The 11,821-nt window shown below is 38.7% G+C and overlaps 1 protein-coding gene across 1 annotated transcript in view; it reads left to right on the top strand.

Moving 5' to 3' along the window:
- The first annotated feature begins 698 nt into the window (after positions 1–698).
- The window catches only part of LOC127627147 (hepatic sodium/bile acid cotransporter-like), a 33,321-nt gene continuing 22,198 nt past the window's right edge, over positions 699–11,821 (top strand). Inside the window, exons 1-4 of the mRNA XM_052103402.1 lie at positions 699–988; positions 1,464–1,937; positions 4,715–4,919; positions 5,228–5,406. Of these exons, the coding sequence (XP_051959362.1) occupies positions 1,555–1,937; positions 4,715–4,919; positions 5,228–5,406 (767 nt within the window). The 5' untranslated portion in view covers positions 699–988; positions 1,464–1,554. The remainder of the gene's footprint in view (positions 989–1,463; positions 1,938–4,714; positions 4,920–5,227; positions 5,407–11,821) is intronic.

Here is an 11,821-nt window from a genome sequence, read left to right as displayed (position 1 = left end):
TGTAAGCTGAGTAGTCAAACTCCAGATATGGGGCGGTCAGAGGCACCGTTTCTCGAGAGAGAGAGAGATGCACGTTTGTTTATATTGGTTTTAAGTTAACCATTATACTTTATTTTTTACTTTTTAGCTGGTTTACGCCTCCTTTACGGGTTACAACTTTGTTTTCCTTTACGTTTTGGATAATTCTCATCACAATAATTGTTTTCATATTTTGCCTTTTTAAAATGAATTTATTTAATTTATGTTATGGCCTCTGCGAGTCACGATGTAACAGTACTAATTGGCCCAGTCAACATGCCACATCTGCTTTTGTGCATTTAATAAAATAAACACCTCCAATGTTAATACTTTGAAAAAAGTGTGTTGCTTCATTCAAACCTCTACATGTATGGCTCCAAACCACATTGTTAAATTTGGTTGATCTAAACAAATAATTGATTTAAAAGATGAAGCTGCATGACAGAAGAGGGACAGATAAATAAAAAAAGATGATATTGATAAGTTTTTGGAGAACTTTTGTGGCCTCTCTGGTGTAAACACTTTCAAAAGGATTGCAGTAAAAACATTCAGAACCCCCAATTTGTTCTAGCTGCCAATGATTATATAATAACTTTTGTCCATGCTGAAAAGCAGTGAAGCCTGTTTGGGTGTTGCCACGGTTACAGCTTGTGAGTCCCATTAATGGGACATTAAATTAAGGATGCTAACATCCAGTGACTGTAGAAATAATGCAGCCTAGTAATACTGTAAACTTTAAAATTATACAGCTTTCATAGGTTGAATAAAATAAAGAAACATCTGCAAGAGCAATGTCAGATCAGTGAAAATGTTTTGCAGCTTGTGTCTCTGACAGAGAGAGAGAGAGAGACAGAGAGAGAGAGAGAGAGAGCATGGGACAAGTAGAAACAGAGAGAGCATGAGAGAGCGAACAGCACTGTCACAACTTCAATTAAAAAGCACCACAAACTCTTGTATACACAAAATAAAGGTAAGTGATGCATTTTAAATCAGATTCAGACTATTTATAATAATTATTATTATTATTGATCAGTATCATATACAGTAGTCTCACTGATATGCCTTTTTGCCATGTAGTAAAATCCATATTTGTAAAAAAATGATTATCCTGTTAACAGCTAAACATTTTAATTGTGTCAGGTACATAGGTCAGAAATGGAGAAAAATCTAAAATCTCTTGCACCATGATATTTTGAGTTTTCTCAACTCTTAATTTTGTACAATACAAGTAAAAGAGATTTTCTTCTTTTTAAAAAGTGAATTAATTAATAAAGTTTTAAAATTGTGTGAATTAATGTTAGAATTTTTTATCAGTTTTACTCATTTCTCTTCTCATTCGATTAGCACCATATATCACATGATTTGTAATAATGAATTATAAATAACAAGGGTTTGTCTTGTTATATATTTTTTTGTAGTATTTTTTTCTTCTTCCTTATCTCAAGGAATAACAAAACGAGTGAAATGACCTTTTGGAGAAGGCATTGAAATAAAAGGGTTCAAGCCCAGGAGAAACCACAGTGTGACTATAGAATCATGAACTTCACAGGAGATCCTCACAGATCCAGCTATGGTGTTCTAAACTCCACGTCTGCAAACTTTACCATCACAGCAGGGATGGTACAATGGATGGACAAAAGCATCAGTGTGATAACTGTTCTAATGCTGTTCATCACTATGGTGTCCATGGGCTGTACTATGGAGATATCAAAGATCAGAGCTCATGTTCTCAGGCCAGAAGGTGTTGCTATCGCAGTGCTGGCTCAGTATGGTATCATGCCACTGACCGCGTTCAGTCTGGCCAAGATATTTAATCTAGGTCCAACCGAAGCGGTTACTGTTCTGCTTTGCGGATGCTGCCCCGGCGGAAACCTGTCCAATATTATTGCATTAGGTCTTCAAGGCGACATGAATCTAAGGTAATCAACTGATAAACATGTATTACTGAAACTTTATTTGTGGTTAACATTCTTTTATAAGGATCAGTGTTTGGTTTAATCTAATTACAATGTAATTACTTTTTAGTACAAAAATTACAGTTGTTTAGTGCATTTCATTTTTTTTTTAATAATTTAACTGTTACTGACTTTCAATTACAGCCCTAATTCTGAAAAAGAAAGGACTGTATGAAAAATGCTAATAAAAACAAAAAGAAGTAATCTGTAAATTGTATTCACCCTTTGCTATATTGAAAGCACTACAACTATACATTACATGATGTTTTACCTTGTGAATTTCATTGTTTTTCATTGTACAGTCATTTCAAATCAGATGATTGCAACACACTCCAAAAAATTGGGACAGTTGAGTGTTTACCAGTGTGAAACATCACAATTTCTTCTAATAACACTTAGTATTTATGCACTGAAGGCACAAGTCTGTAAAGTTTAAAAAGTGGAATTTTCCCCCATTCATCCATTATTGCAGGTCTTCTGCTGCACAAATGTATGGGGTCTTCGTTGCCGTATTGTGCGCTTCATAACACACCACACATTTTCAATTGGAGATGGTCAGGACTGCAGGCAGGCCAATCTAGCACCCACACTCTGCTTATTTGGCAAGTATGTGGTTTGAAGTTGTTCTTCTGAAAATGCCGGGACATCCCTGGAAAAGACAGTGCTGGATGGCAGTATATGCTGCTCCAAAATATGTACATATCTATCTGCATTCATAGTGTTCTCACAGATGTGCGAGTTACACATGCCATGGGCACTGACACACCCCTGGCCCATACAGACACTGGCTTTTGGACCTGACGCTGATAACAGCTTGGACGGTGCTTTTCCTCTTTGGCCAAGAGAACAAGGCGGCTGTGTTTTTCAAAAACTATTTGAAATGTGGGCTCATTGGACCAAAAAACATGGTTCCACTCTTCTGCTTTCCGTCTAAGATGAGACCGAGCCCAGAGAAGGTGGCAGCACCTCTGCGTGTTGAGGTAGGGCTTCTGCTTTGCATAGTAAAGTCTTAACTTCCATCTATGATACAGCGCTGAATGGTTTTGACTTTTCTAAAGTTTTACTAAAGTAATCCCAAGCCCATGTTCATGATATCCATTACAGATGAATGATGTTTTTTAAGACAGTGATGTCTGAGGGATCAGAGATCACGCACATTCAGAAGTGGTTTTCGTCGTGCCCTTTACGCACCCAAATTTGACCATATTCCTTTAATCTTTTAAATATATTGTGCACTGCAGAGGGTGAAATGCCCAAAATCCTTCCAATTAGTCTTTGGGGAACATTGTTCTGAAAGTGCTGGATTATTTGCTGAGGCATCTGTTGGCAACTTGACAAGTCTTGAACCATCTGTGCTCTTGAAGGACTAGGCTGTTTTTGGATGCTCATTATGCAGTATACAGTACTATGACACAATTGCCTCACCTGTTTAACATCTCTTGTTTCACATCGCCTTGCTATTTCAACTCGCTAAATTGTTATTAGTCTTAAATTGCCCCTGTCTCAACTTTTATGGAGTGTGTTGCAAGCATCTGATTTGATCATCAGTAATTTCTACTGTACATAAAAAACAATGAAATTCACAAGGTAAAACGTCATATTATGTGTAGTTGTGGTGCATTCAATATAGCAAAGGGTGAATATAATTTACAAATCACTCCTTTTTGTTTTTATTAGCATTTTTCATACCGTCTCAACTTTTTCGGAATTGGGTTGTAAGTTAATTACTTTTAATTGCTTGACACATTTTTCTAAAATAATATTATGCTGTTCATGTAGAATACATTTAAAACAGGAATTATGTCATGTACACCTTTTTGCGTTTCATGACAGCTGAAGAACATGCGCCTCCTAACGAGTCAATGAACAAGGAAGAAATATAGACGTTATTTTGAATTTGTTGAGTAAATGAATCACAGGTGTCAGTTTAAACATTTGTTAGACATTAGACATTTGTTTAAAATGTGCACTCAGTATCTTTTGTCTTTGTGTCATCTTGGCCTTACACTGACACCTAGCGGCTTGGATGCAGCATCATTTAAAATAGATAGTTTTCAGTTTCAGATGTCATTGTAGAAATGTAGTATTCACAGTCAGTCATGATTACTTTACTCAATGAGTGAAAGTGTCCAATAACAGGACTGTTACTGAGATTAATTGAGTAGTGTTCGGCTGGTCATGTGATTCTAAGCCCCCATGTGCGGAAGTTACTGATATGACTGGAGTCTTCATTTTAATGTGAATAGTCATTATTTCCTACATATATCGTAAAATGATTGTCTTCAGGAGGTAAACTGTTTTAATGAGGAAAAAATGAGTGCACCTTTAAGAAACTTAAAAATAATAAGTAATGTGATTACTTTTTTGATTCTGTGATCAGGAAGTAAAATTTTAGTGTAGTTATAAGTAATTTGTAGTGAATTACTTTTTTGAGTAACTTAACCAACACTCATATGTATTTTTAAAGCACTGCTACAAACTACATATTTTTATGGTTTATTACCTATTTTCATTCTGCTGTTTTAATGCACTTTTTCTGCATACCCATTTTTGCACTGCAATATCTACCCCAGTGTCTACATATAATCTATTATTGTCAGTATTTATTTTTCATTTGTAAAAATAGTGTTTATTTTGTTAAGTGTCAATCAATGTGTGTAGATTTGAAGTATAAAAAGAAAGTCAATTAGAATGAAATGACTGAAAAAAAAACTTCTTTCTCTCTCTTTGGACTCTTATAGTATTGTGATGACCGCATGCTCTACTGCCCTTGCTCTGGGCATGATGCCACTACTTCTCTATGTGTACTCTCAGAATTCTACAAGTCTGGGTATTGCCATTCCTTACATGGGCATCATTATTGCCCTCATTATGACCCTGGTGCCCTGTGCCATTGGCATAGCCATCAACTACTGGAAGCCACAATATTCTCAAACAATAATTAAAGTGAGTCTGACCTTTGACCTATATTTACCAGGGCCTAAATTGTTGCAGATATTTACACCAGCGAATTTGCATAAGCAAAAATGTAATTTTCCTGGTATTCAAACATGTTGTCAATGCTATAAATAGAAGTAGTGTTCTAATAATTGGTAGCAGGGTTGTCACTTGAATTCACAGGACCTGGGATAGTATATATTTTATTGCACTTTAGTGAGGCCTCCTCATACTTCATTCCCAGATCCTCCTCCTCCATAATCAGACACCACTGAATAGTGGCATAAATATAAAATAAAATTTTAACTATTCAACAGGTTGGCCTGAGCCTCCTGCTTGTTGCTTCTTTGTTGATTGGTGTATTGTCTGGAATCACAGTTGGGGCAACGGTGTGGATCGTACTGTCTCCTCAACTCATGACAGTGGCCGCAATCATGCCATTTATAGGCTACCAGCTTGGTTATCTTCTTGCAGCAATTTTCAGACAAAACGGACAGTAAGTACAGTTTATTTCAATTTAAGACAACTCAGCATGACAACAATAAAAATGTGAACACTTACTGTTATGTGTACTTTGTATTTATGTACTATTTAGAGTACTATTTATCTGTCAGATTAGAGGTTCTCTAATGCTGAGTTTGAAATTGCATACTACCCATACTACTCATACTACTTCTGCCATTTCTGTCTATGGCAGAAATAGTAAGAGTAGTATGGTAGTATGCAATTCCAAACTCAGCCTAACCCTGCGCCTCACTCAGCTCCCTAGCTCTCTATGTCGTGAATCAGTCTATTGTGAACATGAATTCAGGCACTGGTAAGGGTACTTATCAACTGAACATTGTGACACTTATGACTCAATCACCTGCGACACGTTAATGAGCTCATGCATTGAAGCGCAGCTGTAATTAATTAGCACCATCGCTGTATAAATGACACTATCATTACTTTTAATTGAAGATATTCAAACGTACAGTGTTATTATTACAGATAAATGGCATAAATGGCATAAATAAAAAAATATATATATAACCTTTTAACAACTCTTCATAATAACTTTTCACTTTCATGGAAATTATGAATGAAAGACAAACAACATCTCTTTTAAAGAGAAAATAAGGCTTGGACTTCATAGTTTTACACTTGTGCTTGTCATGTAACCACTTGAGAGATCAGAGGACATGAAGAAGTTTCCGGGAAGGAAACAGTGAGCAATGACGCTCCTTGGTTTTTACGATAAATTGAGGGATTTTTTAGGGAGCGAACGTTTCAGTGCACTGTAATGATTTTGTGAATAAGACAGCCCTAAAAATGGCAGACTCACTGATCAGTGCCTTGACTACTGAACAAGTGAACTGATTCAGACATACCATAAGTCTTTTTTGTTTGTGTTTCTCTGTCTAGTTTGCCTGTGGTCTTGGACTTTATACTGACACCTGTAGCAAAAGATTTCCATTAGAGATATCATTGTAAAAATTCTCTATTTACAGGCATTCGTGATTCATTTAGTTTCCAACTGAAATTTTCTTATATTAAGGTGGTTACTGAGATAAAATGAATAGTATTCAGATGATGTCAACATGGATACCCACCATGATGGGGATCACTGTATTGTAGAGTATAGGTTAAAGCAGGGTTTCAGACTTAAATTAAAATTTCTTGCCAGTGTGACTACATTCTTGTAAAAAGTAGTACGATTACAAATTGAACAAACTTCCTCTGATGCACTGTCGTTATTTGTTGGGTTTGAGAAAAACCAACACTGCGAAAGCAGAATGTAACAGCACTATGCACTACCTGGATCAGTTGTCAACACGGCTCACTTTCAGTATGAAATCTACGGCAAATTCTACGCATAAGGCCCTTGGTGCATTTACCAGTCTCGGCCACGCAGTGCAGATCATCATAAATGGCGCTGTAAATGGTTGCGGAATTCAGCACTGAATTATTTGTTAAAAACCTCTGTGAAACCCCAAATGTGTCTGTGATTAAATTCGTTCAAAATCATATAAAATGGCCACACTATTCTAAACACCAATGTTGAGGAAAACAGAAGAAAACTGAGCCATGAATAGACATAAAATATAAGGCGATTTTATGCCATATATTACAACTCTTACAAAAATGTACCATGAATTTACTATAGTAACACTAACTGTCTAACTATTCATATTAAATATAGCTATAGCTATATCAATATAGCTCTATACATCAGGGGAGTAAGGTCATATCATTTTTGTTACAAATATGGCAGTTTCATCTTTTTATTTTTAGTCTTTTTAGCTCTACTTCCTTTCCTTCCAGACTGCCAGTGCATATTGTAATTATCTAGTGGAGACTTTCCATGGTGCTCGTATCTTTGCAGAGTCCAAATATCAAAGTTGTGATCCCTGTGAACATGATCACATGAACAGTCTATTAAGGTGTATCACATTTGCCCTTTTTCCTACTTTTATCTTTATCTTTTGCCAAAAAAGTATTGGATGGAAGTGAGTGCAGAGAGGCGCTCTGAACTTTTGACAACTTTTTTCAAACTTATTAACATATCAAATCAAATCAAATCACTTTATTGTCACACGACCATATACAGAAGTGCAACAGTAGGTGAAAGTCTTGTGTGCTGTTCTGAGCAAAATAGCAGTTCATGACAGTGACGAGACATATACCAATTTACAATTAACAACATATTTACACACCACAATTTACATATCAAATGTACACATAATTACACAACACAATAATAATATACAATGTACAGTAAACAATACACACAATATAGAATGCACATACAGTAAAAAATTAAAAGTATATATAAAATATATATATATATATATTGTAGTTGTATTGTGGAGAATATAATTATGACAGTCCAGTGTGAGATAATAAAATTATTAAAGGTCAGTGCTGGTGTATATTGATCATGAGAGATCAAGTGTTCAAAGTCTGATTGCTTGGGGGAAGAAGCAGTTATGTAGTCGGTTCGCGTTTGCAGTGTATGTACATTGGTGAGCACTACATCTTCTGTTGCTTTGTTTGTGAAGGCTGAGTTATTCAACAATCAAGACAAGAGGTAAACATTATTTAAATGGCTGCCGTACTACCTTAATTATTCTGCTTACCTTCGAGATCGGATGATGAAATGTTGTATTAGGTGGTTGTCTGCCTCGCACTGTGTAAATCCAATTGTTTATTGCATTCAGTTATGTTAACAAGCTGCATTGGCGCTACTAAACATCATCTGAATGATGTTGGCAGAGGCACATATTGTGATTAATTGATTATGTCTTTGAGTTTAATTATTGTTATCCTTTTGTATAGAGAAATATATTACTACATTGTTTGAATTTCTAGTGGAGAGTTGTACGTTTTGTAGTGCACAAATGGAACTAGAGGATGATCATGACTGCTGACCATCTTGCTTGGGACCTTAGAACCTGAAGCAGGCCCTCTCAGATCCCTGCTCTAGCTGAAGCATAATGCCAGTAGCTATTTGTGAAGCCAGAATTACAGTACATGTTTGGGTATTGAATCTGATTGCTCATTGTCTCACTCTGGCATAGCCTGTTCAGAGTGGGGAATAAAAGGATGGCAGCAACAGTTACTCACCCCAGGAAGAAAAAAGTGAAAAAATATTCCTCTGCATTGAAAAGCAGGGTTGAGGAGCTAGCTGAAGGCACCGGCCAGATTCAAGGGCTGTTAGCCTCAATGCAGCAGTACAAGGTCGGTAAGCAGTCAATGGAACTGGGTGCTTCTGCCCCATGCAAAGATAGGGATTTGTATGCGGTTTCGTTGTCCTCATCAAACTTTTATTTTTGATGATAATGAAGAACCTGCTGTGATGGAGGAATTCACAAGCCTGCAGTCACTGTGCTCAAGCAGAAGGTGGAGTTAAAATCAGAATGATGGTTTTATGTTAGCAGTAAACTTACTGCAAGCTAAATTGAAGGCTGCTTTGGCAAAACTCAACCTTGATGCTCCACCTAAAACATCTAATCAGGCACCTAACCTGTTTCACCGTGCATCTACTCAGGCTAATGATTTGGCTGTACCACAGTGTGATGACGTAATAAAATAATTGTCATTTGCTTTAAGAATGTGTGGCAGGGCGGAGGGCGGGGCCAGGTTGTGACACTCCCGGTCCCTTATCAGGCTAATTAAGCCGCCGAGAGGGATAAAGGGGTTCAATGCGAAAGGAGGAGGCGAGAACTGGCTTGACGATGTAAATAATAGTTTTAATGATAAACTTAAAAGACAAACACACACATGATGGACATGTCCGTAAACTATCTCTCTCTCCTCGCACCACCATCTGTCATCGGCCTTTATCCCTCTCTGAGGCTTAATTAGCCTGATAAGGGACCGGGTGTGTATAATCACAACCCGGCCCCGCCCTCCGCCCTGCCACAGAATGCTTTGACTATGTGGCCTTATAGAGTGACATGCATGCTGTCCACTATGGCAGACGCTGTGGCAGTTGGCTTAGGCTCAATGCCTCCAGTGGAAACAGTGGTGGCATCACTCATTGTGCAGGCTGATTAGGTGCTACATTCAGAGCAGTGCTGCAGACAACCAGAATATAAGCAAACTGATGCACTAGTGTACAAGGCTTATAGTGCTATGGCAAATTTTGGATGTATCTCTAATATGATGACACAATTGTTTTTAGACAGACGCCTCCTTGCATTGTAAATGCCCTCAAAATATTTAAGGAGGGACACCCAACAGAATCTTTTAAATATTCACACAGGGTTCCCTCAGGATTACTCACCATCAACAGCGTAGTGGTGGCCTGTGCATGGTAGTGTGCAGGGGGTGTTATCGCCACCACACATGCCTAGATTAGCTTCACGATTTCATTCTGGATTCAGGCGCAGTTATGCATCCATGTCACAATTTATTAGCTGCTTTGGGGTCCTTCTGCATCATAGTCAGTCAGTGGTAGGCTGTTTTTCCCTCAAGCAGAGGGAGTACTGGAGGGTGATAACATCAGACCTTTGGCTGTTAAACACCCTGTCAACAGGATATAGTTTGCAATTTCACAGCCGACCACCTCCAAATTCCGTGGTCCGTTCTACACTTGTGCAGGACCCAAAATATCTGACGACATTAACAGCAGTAATATAGTCACTGGCAAATAAATCTATAGAGATTGTACCCAGTTAGCTGGGTACTTCTCCCGGTCCTTCCTGGCTCCAAAAAAAGAATGTGGGGATTTGCCCTATGCTGGACTTAAGAGACCTCAATGTCTTTTTGAAACGACTACCATTCCACATGCTAAGCATAACAAAAGTGAATCATGCAGTAAACAAAAATTACTGGTTCATAACTATAGATCTAAAGGATGACAACTATTACATCCCTATTGCAACACAACACAGAAGGTTCATTCGTTTCCATATCTGCGGGGTGACATACCAATTCAGAGTACCTCCTTTTGATCTAGCATTGGCACCCAGAACCTTTACAAAATGTATGCATGTTACTCTAGAGCCCCTGCAGCATCAAGGCATGCTTATTCTCCCCTAACTCACTAACTGTTTGCTGTGTGGTCAGTCTCAGCAGCAGGTACAAGAACATACAAGGTTGTTGCTGTCACACATAGAGGCATTAGGACTGACAGTCAGTTATAGGAAGAGTCATCTATTCCTGCACAGACTGTTCAACTCATTGGCATAAGACTCGAAATATGCAAGTCTACTGTATGCAGAAGTCCTGTATTTATCTGGGATGTTGGTAGCAGCAATACCAGTGGTAAGGCTGGGTATGGTGCACCTAAAGCTCAATGTTGGCTGAACTCACAGAACCTGTCAGCCATGACCCAAATCAGAACTTTCCTCCTCCGGGGCAGGCCCATGGGTGTCCTTCCTGCAACCAGTGCCATGGTTATTTAGCTTTTTTGGTCTAATATGAATCCATCTGTGCCCCCAGCATGTGGACCACCTTGAACTTAAAAGGCTGGAGAGCCAGATACCAACGGGTGATCTGCATGTTGGCATCCTTCATGCAATAAAGCCATTAGAGTGGAGCATGGTCTGAACAGAGGGTGAAGGCCCTCCCAAGCAGGTAGTACCGGAGGGTGAGGATGACCCATTTGATGGCCAGGCACTCCTTCTCAAGTGCTGAACTTCATCTCCCACACCAAGATCTTCCAACTGATGTACTGCATGGAGCGCTCCTCCCACATCCACTACCTGGGATAATACAGCCCCCAACACCCTGTTTGACGCATCCGTCTGCAACAGAAAGTGGAGAGAGAAGTCAGGGGAATGCAAGAGTGGCCCGCCACAAAGAGGAGCTTTCACTCGCGTGAATGCCTGCTGACATGGTTCCATTCACTGAAATTTGAGTGCCCAATACATCAAACATAACTCTGAACCCTCAACCAAAATTCTTGGATCTTAACATAACACCAAAAAACATGGGTTGTGTCCCCATCTTCTGACTGGCACTGCCAGCTGGTGGGTGTGTCTTTCACACCAAGCCTATACAAACTAGAAGTGGTCAAATAGAATCGATGTAAAATCTTAAATTGCCTAAGATGCACCCTTGCATCTCTAGATGTAGACTTGACGTTTTTAGAATCCTAGCCCACACTCCCTCCGCCAATAACAAGTTTAAACCTTTCTCCCATAATCTCATGAGAGAAGTTGAAGCTCTGTCCCTTTAGACTCTGAATTAGCAGGGAGTAATACACTGATGCCTTATGTCCTTTTCCAAATGCAGTAATCACCACTCCCAGAGTATCTGCCACTTTAGGGGGTGTATGCTACTCCCACAAATAGTACAGAGCAGGTGGTGCAGCTGTAAATACCTAAAGAACTGAGATCTGGGAATCATCAGTGAGCCGGTCCACTCGGCTGCAATGTATCACAAAATGACTTACTCAATTTACATTATGAAGGACATTGATT

Source organism: Xyrauchen texanus, chromosome 33 (genome assembly GCF_025860055.1).
Source record: "Xyrauchen texanus isolate HMW12.3.18 chromosome 33, RBS_HiC_50CHRs, whole genome shotgun sequence".
NCBI lineage: Eukaryota > Metazoa > Chordata > Actinopteri > Cypriniformes > Catostomidae > Xyrauchen > Xyrauchen texanus.
Note: the sequence above shows the minus strand (reverse complement) of the source record. Positions and strands in the feature narration are given on the sequence as shown.